Below are 14,990 nucleotides of genomic sequence, written 5' to 3' on the forward strand. Positions count from 1 at the left end.
CTGTTTGAGTCCTTTTTTCTGAGGGTGGGTCTCTTCTAGACAGTAGATATATAGGTCACGGTTTCTTATCCATTCAGCTACCCTATGTCTTTAATTGGAGCATTTAATCAATTTACATTTAAGGTTATTATTGATAGGTACTTGTTTGTTGCCATTTTTATTCTTTATGCCTGTGTTCCTTCTTCCCTTTTACTTCTTCTTTTTACATCAGTCCTTTTAGCATTTCTTGCATTGGTGGCTTGGTGGTATTAAATTACCTTAGCCTTTTTTTGTCTATGAAGCTCCTTATTTCACCTTCAATTTTGAATGATAGCCTTGCTGGGTATAGTATTCTTGGATTTAGTCCCTTGCTTTGCATCACTTTGTATATTTTATTCCATTCCCTTCTGGCTTGATATGTTTCTGTTGAGAAATCAGTTGATAGTCTAATGGGAGATACCTTGTATGTAACTGTCTGTCTCTGTCTTGCAGCCTTTAAGATTCTTATTTTGTCGTTGATATTTTCCAATTTAATGATGATGTGTCTTGATGTCGGTCTTTTTTAGTTCACCTTGTTTAGGACTGTGTGTGCCTCTTGAACTGTGTGAGTTTTTTCTTCCCAGTATTTGGGAAGTTTTCTGTCATTATTTCTTCTAACAGGTTTTCTATTCCTTGCTCAGTTTCCTCTCCTTCTGCTACTCCTATTATGTTTCATTTCCTGTTTTTGCAAAGCTCCTTTAGGCTCTCCTCCTGCTTTTTATGTTTTTTTTTTTTTCCAGTTGCTGCTCTGCTTGATGTTTTTTCCTACCTTGTCCTCTAGCTTGCTAATGTAGTCCTTAGCTTCTTCTAGTCCACTGTTTATGCTTTCTATTATGTTCTTTATTGCAGCTATGTCATTCTTCATTTCTTCTTGGTTATTTTTCATTTCCTCTTGATTCTTATACATGTTATTGAATTTGTTTTCCATCCTTTTCAGCATCCTTATTGATCATTGCTCTGATTTCCTTCTCTGACAAATTGCTTACCTCCATTTTGTTTACTTTCTTTTCTGATGATTCCTTTTTTTTTTATTTTCGTATGGGTGCTGTTTTTTTGTCTCCCCACTTTTTTTTTAATTTATTTTTTTAATTGCTTAAAGTATTACAAAGGGTATTACATATGTGTCTTTTTTTTCCCCCGCCCTTGACTATCCCCTGGCCCCCCCCTTTTGCTCCTCTCAGGGTGTCTGGTTATGCCTCTCTGCCATGTTGACCAAAAGGCACAAATTACAACTCAACAAGACACAACATAGAGGGCACAAATCATGCATGTAATCACAACACCGATAACCCCAATAAAGGTGACCACCAGAGACAAGAGAATTAGGGCAAAGAAAAGAGCACAAAAATGGTATTGACATTAAGGGGGAAAAAGTACGAGAAATAAGAAAAAAGAAGGGGAAAAATATATGTAGATGGGGAGAAAACTCCACAAAACATATAAACCAAGAAGTGCAAACAAAAAACACCCAGAAAAAAAGGGGGGGAACTGAATCTCAAGAGGCAGAGGTTATTTCAGTAAGGTAAGATAAAGGAATTGAATGAATAGGGGAATGGCCACAGTTCAGTATAGAGGAGGTAGAAAGAGAATGAGTGAATAAGGAGAAAAGTAAAAAGCAAAATAATAAATTTTTAAAAATAAATATTTTTCTTTCTTTAATCTGTCTATATATTTATCTATTTCTGGAAATGGAGAATAGAATAGAAAGCAAATAGGCTTAAGTTTGATAAGTGAAACTAAGCAATTAGGAGAAGAAGAGAGCAAGCGAGGAAAGGAAAAACAACAGCATAAAAAAAGAGAAATAAAAAAATTGGCTAGCAAAGAAAAAGAGAAGGGTGCATGGACTTGGAGCAGGGGAGAGGAAATTACATATATGAGTAAGCCAACAGAGACTACCATAATAGTAATGCTTCATTAAAACAGATAAAGAAGATCAATTTTTAACAAGGTATAAAAAAAAAGGAGAGAAATAAACTACAAAGCAGGAACAGGAGAAGAGAAACAGGATGAAAACGGGAAAAGTGAGGAAGAAAAGCTAGAGCGTTAGAAACATTGATGAGAAACATCAATCAGCTGCCTCCTGCGCACCCCCCACTGGGGACGTGCCCGCAACCAAGGTACATGCCCTTGACTGCAATCGAACCCGGGACCCTTCAGTCCGCAGACCGATGCTCTATCCACTGAGCCAAACCGGTCAGGGCTTCTTTTCTTTCTTAAGTAAAAGATAAAAAATAAAAAGTTGAAGTAGAGAAGTGTGCTCGCTTCAGCTGAGTTTTAGTGTCCCATGGGGCTGGTTTAAGACCCCTCTCTACTGCTCTTTCTGACACCTATCAGCTTCCTGTTAGGTAGTCAGCATCGTGTTGAAGTTCCCAGTGATCCACCGCTCCTCTGTGCCTGCCTTGATTTCAGGCAGGCGGGACCAATCTGTCCGCTTTGTTTGCCTGCTTTCAGTCGTATTTACACAAACATCTATTTCTGACACAGGCTGTAGGTGAGGGTGTTGCTGTATTAGTTTCTAGGATCAAATGGCCCCTCAACCCAGTCCTTGAGGGCTCCTTGGGGATATTCAGAATCCTTGTTTCCCTGCAGAGCTCAAGGCTGGGTGCAGCTGTGCTGGTAGGAAGGGCTGGCTCTTCAGGAGAAAAATGGCTATTTATAGTTGGAGTGACTGGAGTGTCCCAGAGCTGGATTCCTCGTCACCTCTCCCTGTCTTGCTCCCCAGCCTCCACAAAATCACCTCCACCTGCATTTCAGCCTTGGTGAATATTTGTAATTAAAAGATCCTATGTACTGGGTTTAGCGAGTAAAAGCAAGGAAAATATAAAGACAGAGCAACCGCGCTACTGCGCATCTCTCTCCTTCCTGCACTGCACGGTTGGTGCAGAACTTCAGCTGCCTTTCTGGGCACAGCCTCCAATGGCTGTGGACTTAGATCTAGAGTCCCTGGCTGCCAGCATCCCTGCGGACCCCTGTCTACAGTCAAGTGTTATGCATGTCCCCTAAGGACGCTGACTTGGTTCAGCTCAGTTTCCTTCTGACCCTCTCGTTCCAGTAGTTGGGTGTCTCTCTCTCCAGCCCAGATCCCTGATCCAGGCGTCCTCTGACCTTTCTGGCCACAGATTGTTTCACCAGCTGTGTTTAATTTGCCAATTACAAGTGGATATTATTCAATTTAGTTGTTCTATCTCCTCCATGAGAAGGCACGGACATGTCCACCTATTCGACCATCATTTTGTCTCCCCCAGACAAATGTTTTAAAAGTCTGCGGCCAGGGAGGCTGGAGTCTCGGTGTTTGTGGGTTCACAGCCGAGGCGGTCCCTGGCCCGTGTGGCTGTAGGGTCCCAAGTGGTATCTGAGGGCTCACCGGGTGGAGGTGAGCCTGAACTCCCAGTCACAGCTGCTCTCCCCTTCAAAATGGCACAGCCTCTGTGGCAGAGCCAGCTGCCCCAGGAGAGGCTGCCCAGCTAGGGGAGCCTGGTCCGTCAGTCCCTAAAAGTCCCGTGGGATATAATTGTCCCTCATTCACACACACACACACACATGCACGCCCCACACGTCCACACACTCCCCTTTCACTCCCTCACTCACATTCTCCCTCACTGCTGCCCTCTCGGCCACCATCTTGGATTCTCTATTTGGAAATTCTGAATACAAGTCTTTTCCGATACATAATTTACACATATTTTCTACCATTCTATGGTTTGTCTTTTCATTTTCTTGAAATTTTTCTTTGAAGCACAAAAATTTTTAATTTTATGAATTCCAATTTAATTTTTCTTTTGTTGCTTGTGCTTTAGGTGTTATATCTAAGAAACCATTACATAACTAAAAGTAGAAAGTATTTATTTTATGTTTTATAATTTTAGCTTTTTGGCACATTTTGAGTTAATTTTTATGTTTAATATGAAGTAGGAGTTAGCTTTGTTCTTTTGTATATAGATATCCAGTTGTCCCAGCACCATTTGCCGAAAAAACTATTTCCCATTGAATTAAATTGGTGTCCTGGTTTAAAATTGATTGACCATAAATATAAGGTTTTATTTCTGGACTCTGAATTTTATTTTATTCATCTATATTTCTATTTCTATGATAGTATTCCTCAATCTTGATTACTGTCGTTTTCAAGTAAGTTTTGAAATCAGTAAATGTGAGTTCAAAAACACTGTTCTCTTTCAAAAAAAAATTGGGGGTGCCACTTTAGATCCCTTGTATTTCCATGTGAATTTTAGGATCATCCTGTCAATTTCTGCAAGAAAGCCAGCGGAGATATAGGAATTACATTGCATTTTTACACCAATTTGGTAGTATTTCCATCTTAACATACATCTTTTTATTTTTTTAGATCTTTAATTTACTTTTTGCAATGCTTGATAGTTTACAGTGTGTAAATCTTACACGTCTTTTGTTAAGTTAATTCTTAAATACTTTATTCTTTCTGATGATGTTGGAAGTGGAATTGTTTTCTTAATTTTATGTTGCTCTTTGCTTGTATATAGAAATATAATTAATTTTTATATTGATTTTATATTCTGTAACCTTACTAAACTCTGGTATATTGGTCCTAACAGTTTTTTGTGGATTCCTTAGCTTTCATATATATAAGATGATGTTGCCGGTGAATAGAGATCATTTTTCTTCTCTTCCAGTATTTTAATTTTTTTCTTTCCTAGTTTCTTTGTCCAGGTTTTCAGTACAGTGTAGAACAGAAGTGACAAGAATGGAAATACTTGTCTTGTTCCTGATTTTAAGCAGTAAATATTCAGTTTTTTACTGTTAAGTATGATATAAGCTCTTGGTTATTTGCACTTTATCAGGTTGAGGGTGTTCCCTTATTTTCCTATTTTGTTCAGTGTCTCTATCATGAAAATATGTTGGATATTATCAAATGCTTTTCTGCCTCTATTGAGGTGATCATATGAGGGTTTTTCTCCCTTTTTTTTCTGTTTACATGGTATATTCCATCAATTTTCAGATGTTAAACCAACCTTGTATTTTTGGGATAAATACAACTCTGTCATGGTGTATAGCTGTGATTTTCAACCAGTGTGCCACAAGAATTTTAAAACATGCAATACCTGATGATTTAGTCAGGGTCACTAACCTCTTTTGCCTTAGATCAGCGGTTCTCGACCTGTGGGTCGCAACCCCTTTGGGGATTGAATGAGCCTTTCACAGGGGTCGCCTAAGACTATCGGAAAACACATATATAATTACATATTGTTTTTGTGATTAATCACTATGCTTTAATTATGTTCAATTTGTAACAATGAAAATACATCCTGCATATCAGATATTAAATTACAGTAGCAAAATTACAGTTATGAAGTAGCAACAAAAATGATTTTATGGTTGGGGGTCACCACAACATGAGGGACTGTATTAAAGGGTCATGGCATTAGGAAGGTTGAGAACCACTGCCTTATATTGTCAAATTTAAAAATGACAACTAATATAGTAATAGCTGTCCAGTGTGAATGCCCTGTCTTGAACCATAAATGTATAGATCATATAATATAGTTGCATCTTATTGGTCATGTCACATAATAAAACTGTGTCTGATTGGTTAATTCATGGTACCAGAAATCCTTATATACAAGTATAGGCACCTGGTCTTTTAAAAACTCACTTTGGAGCAGAAAAGGTAGATAATTACTTTATTTTTTAATCAATCAAAATTATACCTGTTTTTTTCTCAGATCTACAAAAAATGTATTTTTGGTGTGCCTCAGAATTTTAGTAATTCTAATATATAAAAAGTCAGGGGGCGTCGGGACCAAAACAACCAGACCAATGACCGAACAGCAGGCTGCGTAGGGTGATAAGGTCTGCAGGAGGGTTAGTGAGAGACAACCAAATGACTGAATGGCAGGCTGCATGGGGCGACCAGGCCAGCAGGGGTTTAGTGAGGGACCACCAAATGACTGAGCAGCAGGCTGCATGGGGCAACCAGCCTGGGGTGGGGGTGGGGGGGTAGTTGGGGGCATCCAGGTCGGCAGGGGGCAGCGGTTAGGGGTGATCAGGCTGGCAGCAGGGGCAGTTTGGGGCAGTCAGGCAGACAGACAGGTGAACAGTTAGGAGCTGGATTGTCCTTTTTATATGTTGCTTGATTCAGCTTGCTAGTATTTCATGAGGATTTTTGTGTCTCTATACATAAGGGATATTAGTCTCTAGTTTTCTTGTGATGTCTTTATCTGTTTTTTGGTATGTAGGTGATATTGATCACATAGATTCCAAGTTAGGAAGTGTTCCTCCCTCCTATTTTTTGGAAGAGTTTGTGAAGGATTGTTTTTTGTTTGTTTGTTTGTTTGTTTCTTTTGAAATATGTTTTTATTGGTTTCAGAGAGGAAGGGAGAGGGAGAAAGAGAAACATCAATGATGAGAGAGAATCATTGATTGGCTGCCTTCTGCACGCCCTCTACTGGAGATCGAGCCCACAACCCAGGCATGTGCCTTTCACTGGAGTCAAACCCGAGACCCTTTAGTCCACAGGCTGTCACTCTATCTACTGAGCCAAACTGGTAGGGCAAGGATTGGTTTTAATATTTCTTTACCAGTAAACGTTTGGTCGAATTTATTACTGAAGCCCTATGGTCCTGGGCTTTTCTTTTTGGAAATTTTTAAAATTGATAATTCAGAATCTTTCCTTGTTCTAGGTACCTAATACAAATGTATCACTTTTTCTCTTGCAACCCTAAATATTTATTCCTTACTCATTCAAAAAATATTTATTGAGCATCTATTATATCCTGACCCTGTTGCTAACATAAAGATACAAAAAAGGAGTAAAACAAACATCCCTGCCCTCTTAGAGTTTAGCATTGTCATATTCTTCCTCTTATTCTCATGCTGTCTGTATATATACTAGAGGCCCGGTGCATGAAATTTGTGCCTGGTGCATGAAATTAGGTCTAAACTGGCAGTCACACATCCCTCTAACAATCCAGGACCGCTGGCTCCTCACTGCTCACCTGCCTGCCTTCCTGATTGCCCCTAACTGCCCCCCCCCCCCCCGCCGGCCTGGTCACCCCACTCAGCCTGCTGTTCAGTCATTTGGTTGTCCCTCACTTACCCCTCTGCCAGCCTGGTCGCCCCACACAGCCTGCTGTTTAGTCGTTTGGTCGTCCTTCACTAAACCCACTGCTGGCCTTGTCTCCCCAAGCGGCCTGCTGTTCAGTCATTACTGTGATGACAATTTGCATATTCCTCTATTATTAGTATAAATATTTTTTTTTATATGTAATGTAATCCTTGTTTAAAAAATTGCTACATACCATTGGTGAAGAAATGGGGTTTTTTAGTGTTGCTATATACAGGGTGGAGCAATGGTAGGTTTACAGTTTTTCTTATGGAAAATAATATAATAATTAATAAATAATAATATAAGAATAAACTGGTCTGTATACCCATAACTGTAAACCTTTTTTTGACCCAACCCTATATATTGTCATAGTTTGTATAAACTATTAGATGTTCTTGAGCAGAGTTGCATGCATGGGAAGTGAAATATATTGTTATTACAATCACAGTTTATATTGGTGCTTACCCTTGGCATTGCTACAAGGACATATTTTTAATTAAACAAACCACCATTTTAGGTCATTATCATCCTCAGGACCATCAGTGCCTTCTGTTCTGTCTGATCATCAGTAACAACATGTATTAGTTCCCTAGGACTGCTGTAACAAAGTACCACAAACTGGGTCACCTGAAACAAGAGGAATTTATTCTCACACAGTTCTAGAGCTAGGGGCCCGAAATCAAGGTGCTTTCAAGGCCATGCTCCTGCTAGGACTCTGGGTAGAATACTTCTTTATCTCTTCCTAGTATCTTGTGGTAGCCATCAATCCTTGGAGTTCTTGGCTTGCAGATGCATTACTCCAATTTCTGCTTCTGTCATTACTGGTGTTCTCCCTGTGTATCTGTTCTCATGTATCGTTTTGCCTCTTATAAGGATACCAGTCATATTGGATTGGGGCCCACCCTAATGACTTCATCTTAATTTCATCACCTCTAAAAGTACCCTATTTCCAAATAAGGTTACATTCACAGGTACCAGGGATTGGGATTTCAACATATTTTGGGAGAAGGGACATAATTCAACCTGTAATAGAGCACTATGCTCTGTGAGATATTAAGTTGAGGCGTCAGTAACATTACTAATTTTAATAGCTTTGAATAAAAGTTTCATGGTAGCCCTAACCGGTTTGGCTCAGTGGATAGAGCGTCGGCCTGCGGACTCAAGGGTCCCAGGTTCGATTCCGGTCAAGGGCATGTACCTTGGCTGCGGGCACATCCCCGGTGGGGAGTGTGCAGAGGCAGCTGATAGATGTTTCTCTCTCATCAATGTTTCTAACTCTCTATCCTTCTCCCTTTCTCTCTGTAAAAATCAATTTAAAAAATCAATAAAATATATTTAAAAAAAAAGTTTCATGGTATATTTCTCTGTCTTGAAAAAAAAGATAATGCTCCCTATTCCATATACAGTAAGCCCCGATGATGTCATTGATCACATACATGTCTGTTTTATCTTCTTCTAAGCATAAATACTGGAAAGGAATCAGAAATGATTGGTTCTGTAACTAGGACTTGTCAGAGATGTTCAGAACTAGCATCTCTCAAATCACAGTTTATGTGCCCCCTCCCCAATAAAACAGAATTGCATGAGTGTGTGAATGATATTTGGAACAGCTGTTAATTGCTTATATATACCACAATCACTGGATCTTATACATAGACCAGTTTAAGCAGTGCCAGAATCCATCACTGTAGTGAAATAAAAGAACGTAGTTTATAAAATCGTATTCATATGTGTTAGATTGAAAATGGCAAGTGTTGTACAGAATATAAGATAACTTTGGGACAAAGTTAAAAGTATAGAATAGTATCTCCTGAGGACCAGTTTAGTGATCTCATTGATAGTTTCAATTGTTTTTAATAATGCTCCCCAGTATTTTTTTACTCATAAATACTATTATCTCTATTCTTCCACAACACAATTATTTTAGTGTATGTGACTCCTTAGTATCCTAGTGTGGTAAATACAGCACTCTTGGGGTCAGGAGTGGAGAATCTGGATTCCTTTTTTAAAACAAAGCCCATTACCCTGTTCCTCTGGCACAGAAATACTGAGACATTTTCACATTTATTGCTCCCACCAAGTATTAAGCTCTACCTTTAATATTTAACTAGTTCATTTGGTTGTTTTCTTCTATTATTTTGAATTGAGGCATTGACTTCTTACATTCTTATGGCCACCTTACTTCTTTTTGCTTAAGTTTCAATTATGTAACAGTAATGAAAACTTTACTTATTCTCTTTTCTTTGTTTGTTTTAAAACAATGCAGGGCAATCTAGAGCAGCTATGATACCTCCCAAGCATCCACGGCAACCTAAAGGGGCTTTGGATGATGCCATAACCTTTGGTGAGAAAACAGACCAAGAAGCACCTAATGCTTCCCAAGCTGAACCACCCCCACTGCCAAAGAAGATGATCTTAAGAGCCAACACAGAGCCAATCTCCAAAGACCTCCAAAAATCCATGGAAACTAATCTTTGTGTCATGGCTAATCCCACCTATGATATCGATCCCAACTGGGATGCCAGCAGTGCTGGCTCTTCCATCAGTTATGAACTCAAGGGACTGGACACTGAGTCTTATGACTCCTTAGAGAGACCTTTACACAAGGAGCGACCAGCAGCAAACAGCATCTCCAGTTTAACCACTCTAAATATTAAGGATAGATTTTCCAACAGTATGGAGTCCCTGTCCAGTCAACGTGGTCCCTCTTGGAGACAGGGCCAAGGCATCCAGAAGCCACAGAGACATGCACTTTATCGAGGACTTGAGAATCGGGAAGAAGTGGTGGGAAAAATCCGAAGCCTTCATACAGATGCCTTAAAGAAATTGGCTATTAAATGTGAAGACCTCTTTATGGCTGGGCAGAAAGACAAACTCCGTTTTGGGATGGACAGCTGGTCAGACTTCAGGCTAACCAATGACAAGCCATGTTGTGAGGCAGGTGATGCAGTTTACTACACAGCTTCATATGCAAAAGATCCACTTAATAGTTATGCAGTCAAGGTAAGAAAATATTATAAATCTGATTCTAAAATCTTATCCAACACACTGTTATTGGGATGGCTTTGTTCTTTCTTCCATTCTTCCACTCAGCAAAATGTTTTTGAGCATCTACCTCATACCAGATATTATAATAAGCAGGGGCCTTATCTAGAGGAGAAAACAAAGAGAAGGACTTACAACACAGGATACTGGGTGATAAGATAAGGGTAAACATCATTCTTAGGAGTTTAGAAGGACCATAACTCATATTCTAAAGGTCAAAGAAGTCTAAGGATGCTATACAAATGAGGTCTGTTATTACGTGTCTTCCACTCCATTTTCCTTTTTTTTCCTTTTTTTCCTTTTTTTCTTTTTTTTTTATTGCTTAAAGTATTACAAAGAGTATTACATATGTCTCCTTTCCTCCCCCCGCCCCCCACTTGACAATCCCCCAGCCTCCATTGGTTATGCTTATATGCATGCATACAAGTCCTTTGGTTGATCTCTTATTCATGATACTAATAACCCCAAATAAAGGTGACCACCAGAGCAAAGAGAATTAGGGGATAAGGAAGAAAGAATAGAAAAAGAAAAAAGAGAAAAAGTAAAGAAAAGGAGTGAAAAAATGAAGTTGGGAAAAGGGAAAAAAGTAAGAGAGAAAAGAAAGAGAATGAAGTAGAAGAGGGGAAGAAACTATTTCTATGGGGAGAAAACTCCAAAAGAACAGCCACTAATCCCAACAAATTCCAGCAACAGATCCCTAGAGATGAATGCAAACTACAAACAATAACTAATATCAAGCGAGGCAAGGGAACACAGAAGCAAAAAAATAACGGGGGGGAAAAAACCAACAGAAAAACAAAAAGAAAAAGCAAAACAATCTCACAAATAAGCATAAAAAAACCCAATATACTCAACAATCAAGCAAACAACAAAACGACAGAGAGAAAAAAAAAATTTGGATCGTGAAGAAAGAGAAGAGAGAGGTGTATATGGATTTAGAGCAGGGGATTGGAAAAAATGTAGTAATTAAAAAGGTAAAATCAGGTGATGAAGAAGCAAAAAAATTAGTTTCTTGAGTAAAAGAAACTAATGAAAAAAAAATGTTTAGTAGTGAAGGTCCTTCAATTCCTCTACTCTACTGTTTGGCACACCTTAGTCCTGTCAGGTATTCAGGAGAGTGTTGAAGTTCCCTGCAATACACTGTTCCTCCATGTTGTAAACCACAGTCCTGATTTTAAAGTAGGCAGTATTTGTTTCCTAGACTGCCTTTATTTGTGTTTCCAGAAGAGTCAGTTTGTGGTTCAGCCCCTAGGTGGCAGTGTTTCTGGATTGACCTCCAAACCTCTCTAGCCAGTAGTTAGATTTTGTTTTCCCTATCACGCTTAATACTGGTATGGGAGAGTCTACTGCCCCGGAACTGGTTCTTTGATCGTTACTCCCCGCTATGATTCCCAGGTTTCACAATAACAACTTTCCCCTGCAGTCTCTGTGAGTGACCCCAATTGGGTGATCCTATGTATTGGGTTTAATAATCAAACACACAGATTTAAGGGGGAGAGAGAGAAAAAAAAGAGCCTGAGAAGGTGCACGAATTGGCAACCCTCCACTGTCCAGCTCTGTGCGCAGTCTCTTCCGCACGTCCTCTCTCCCCTGGCACTAAGCAGCCGGCACACTGGCAAAATCCGAGGGTGCCTTTTTGCACCCAGTCCAGCTATGGACTTATTTTTAGAGTTCCCTTCTGCCAGCAGCCCTGCAGGACCCTTTCCACACTCACGGCCCCAATGGCCGCGGACTTTGTGGGGCGCAGAGTTGCCCCGCGTGTGTTCCTCTCTCCAACCTGGATTGCAAACCACACCTTTAGGTGAAATCTGACCTTTCCGTGAGGAGGAGCAAGGCTTGTCTGTGTCCACGTAGTTGCGCTGCTTCAGATGATCCCTGGATGCCATGGTTGCAGGGTCTCTGGATGTATATGCTTCGATATCAGCCACTCAAGATAGCACGGTCTCCGTGGCTGAGCCGGCCGCTCTGGGAGATTTCAGCAGCAGTGGAGGCTGCCTGCTTAGGGGAGCCCGATCCGGCAGTCTCCAACAGCCCCCCCTTTCTCCTGGAGTCCTCTGTCTTTCGCGGCTGCAAACTGTCTCCCAGCTGAATCTCCTCTGCCAATTTGGGCTGGATGGTACTAGTTTCAGCTTCTCACCCTATCTGCTCCGGGACAAGGCACGGGACATGTCCATCTATACCACCGCCATTTTAGATCTCTCCATTTTTCTTTATTCTCTAGCAAATAAGAGACTGTTGTCTTTCCCTGCTCTGTACCTCCTCTGCTTCTTCCATAAATACTTTTATAAAGGAAGATAATCAAGATTTGTTAATGTGCCAGTAACTGTGTTAGTGTTGTAATTTAATCTTCACATCAGTTTTATGAGGTTAAGATCTTTTTTATCCATTTGACAGATGAAAATAAAGCTGAGTGGTGAGCTAATTTTCTTTTTTTTTTATCTTTTTCCCCCCCACCCCTTGACATTCCCCTGGCCTCCCCTACCCCCTAGTGTCTTGTGTCCATTGGTTATTCTTATATACATGCATACAAGTCCTTCAGTTGATCTCTTAACCCCCCCCCCCCAAAACCCTCCCCAGGCTTCCCACTGTAGTTTGACAGTCTGTTCAATGCTGCTCTGCCTCTGCATCTACCCCTGTTAATCAGTCTATACTGGTCCCCATTATCTGTTTCAACCTCTCCAGAGCCGTCCCAACCTCACTGGAGCTGTCCCGACCTCACCGGGGCTGTCTCGACCTCACCGAGGCTGTCTCGACCTCGCCAGGGCCATTCCGGCCCCGATGCCGTCTCAACCTCACTGGGGCCGTTTCAGCCTCACTGGGGCCGTCTCAACCTCCCCGGGGCCGTTTCGGCCTCACCGGGGCCGTTTCAACCTCACTGGGCCGTCCCGATGTCACCAGGGCCGTCCCAACCTCACTGGAGCCGTCCCGACCTCACCGAGGCCATCTCGACCTCGCCGGGGCCATTCCGGCCCCAGATGCCGTCTCAACCTCACCGGGCCATTCCGACCTCACCGCAGCCGTCTTGACCTCACTGGGGCCATTCTGACTTCACCTGGGCCGTTTTGGCCTCACTGGGGCCGTCCCAGCCTCACCGGGGTTGTTTCAACCTCACCGGGGCCGTCCCAACCTCACCGGGGCTGTTTCAACCTCACCAGTGCTGTCTCATCCTCACCGGGGCCGTCCCAACCTCACCGGGGCCGTTTCGACCTCACCGGGGCCGTCCCGACCTCGCTGGGCCGTCTCGACCTCACCGGGGCCATCCCCACCTGACTGGGGCAGTCTCGACCTCACTGGGGCTGTCTCGACCTCTCCGGGGGCATCCCGACCTCACCGGGGCTGTCCCGACCTCACCGGGTCTGTCCTGGCCTCACCGGGGCAACACGAAGTTTGGCACACTGTCCCCTGCTGGGCGGCTCCCCACCAGACATAATCTCCAGGAGTTCCTGGTGGCTGAACATCAGGCACGCCTGCTTGGACTTCGCCCTCCACCAAGTGCACAGACTGCCCGTCTGCCGTCCCCCAGCGTCCCACGCGAGACTGGAACCGGTGGGCTTGCTTGTGCGCCTGCTGGTACGGCGAATCCACATCGCCGGCCTAGTTGGGCCCGGCCCCGGCCTCCCCCAAACCCGACCCTGCCCCCCGAGCGTGTCCCTCCTGGATGCGAGAAGCCGAAATCTGCAACCTGCTGAGTTGGGCTCTGTACTTGGTGCCTCTGCACATCCTACTCAGTCTCAATGCTCTTCTTTCTATGCAAGGAGTTGAAATATGCAGTTTGTTGGGTTGGGTTCTGTACTTGGTGTCTCTGCACATCCTACTCAGTTTCAGTGCTCTTTCTTTCCTTCCAGTTGTAGAGCTTTCACTGGGCCAGCTTCCCCATGGTTCTGTGTGATAGCTGTTTGTTCTGTAGTTGGTAGTTTCGATGATGTGGGAGGCAACACGCACAGGTCTGTTCTTTACGCTGCCATCTTGGTTCTCCTGGGTCTGCTTCTTGAGTGTGTCTCCCATGGGTGTGAGGAGTTGAAGTCTGCAATTTGTTGGGTTAGGCTACAAAAGCGCAGGTGGGTCTTTTTGTGCCCCTGGCACAGCTTGGATGGGGATGTAAATTGATTAGGGCGGGGTCTCAGGGAGTTGCCAGGGCGGAGCAAATAGCAATGGCAGCATCTCCACAGCTCCTTGCCTCTCTGGGACTTCGCGTCCCCCAGTGCTGGCGAGCAGCTGCGCGCCAGAGCCTCCCTCGCTTTCTGACCGCTGTAAGGCCATGCCACCTTTCCCCGTGGGGTCTGGGGCCTCATGATCCTGCCCGAACCAACTCAGTGGATTCGAGAGTTTGTAAAAGCGCAGGCGTTTCCTCTTGTGCCTCTGGCACAGCCTGGATGGAAATGTAAATTGAGTAGGGCGGGGCCTCAGGAAGCCGCCAGGGCGGAGAAAATAGCAATGACGCCGTCTCCGCGGCTCCTCGCCTCTCCAGGACTCTGGGGCTTGGCATCCCCCAGTGCCGGCGAGCAGCTGTGCTCCAGAGCCTTTCTCGCTTTCCAACCACTGTAAGGCGTGCCGCCTCTCCCCGTGGGTTCTGGGGCCTCAGAGACCCACCCTGAGCAAGCCCAGAGGATTCGAGAGTTCGTAACCCCTTCCAATTGAAAAAGAAACTGCACATCCAGTTGCAGCCCGCCTGGTGCGTGGCTGTGTACCTCTGTTTTTGGCACCTCTGTAGCTCCTACTCAGTCTCACTGCGCTTCTTTCTTTCCTTCCAGTTGTAGAACTTCCACTGGGCCAATTTCCCCATGGTTCTGAATGGTGGTTGTTTGTCTTATAGTTGGTAGTTTCAATGATGTTGTGGGAGGCAGTGTTA

The 14,990-nt window shown here is 43.1% G+C and overlaps 1 protein-coding gene across 4 annotated transcripts in view; it reads left to right on the plus strand.

Annotated features, from left to right (window-relative positions):
• PEAK1 (pseudopodium enriched atypical kinase 1) overlaps window positions 1-14,990 on the plus strand; it is a 180,483-nt gene that overhangs the window by 126,701 nt on the left and 38,792 nt on the right. For 3 of the 4 annotated variants that reach the window (XM_036349813.1, XM_036349805.1, XM_036349822.1), the window contains exon 4: window positions 9,363-10,099. In XM_036349813.1, coding sequence (XP_036205706.1) covers window positions 9,363-10,099 — 737 coding nt within the window. Of the gene's footprint in view, window positions 1-9,362; window positions 10,100-14,990 lie in introns of those variants that run through there. The other variant, XM_036349832.1, reaches the window with a different exon arrangement.

This window comes from Myotis myotis, unplaced genomic scaffold (genome assembly GCF_014108235.1).
Source record: "Myotis myotis isolate mMyoMyo1 unplaced genomic scaffold, mMyoMyo1.p scaffold_m19_p_1, whole genome shotgun sequence".
NCBI lineage: Eukaryota > Metazoa > Chordata > Mammalia > Chiroptera > Vespertilionidae > Myotis > Myotis myotis.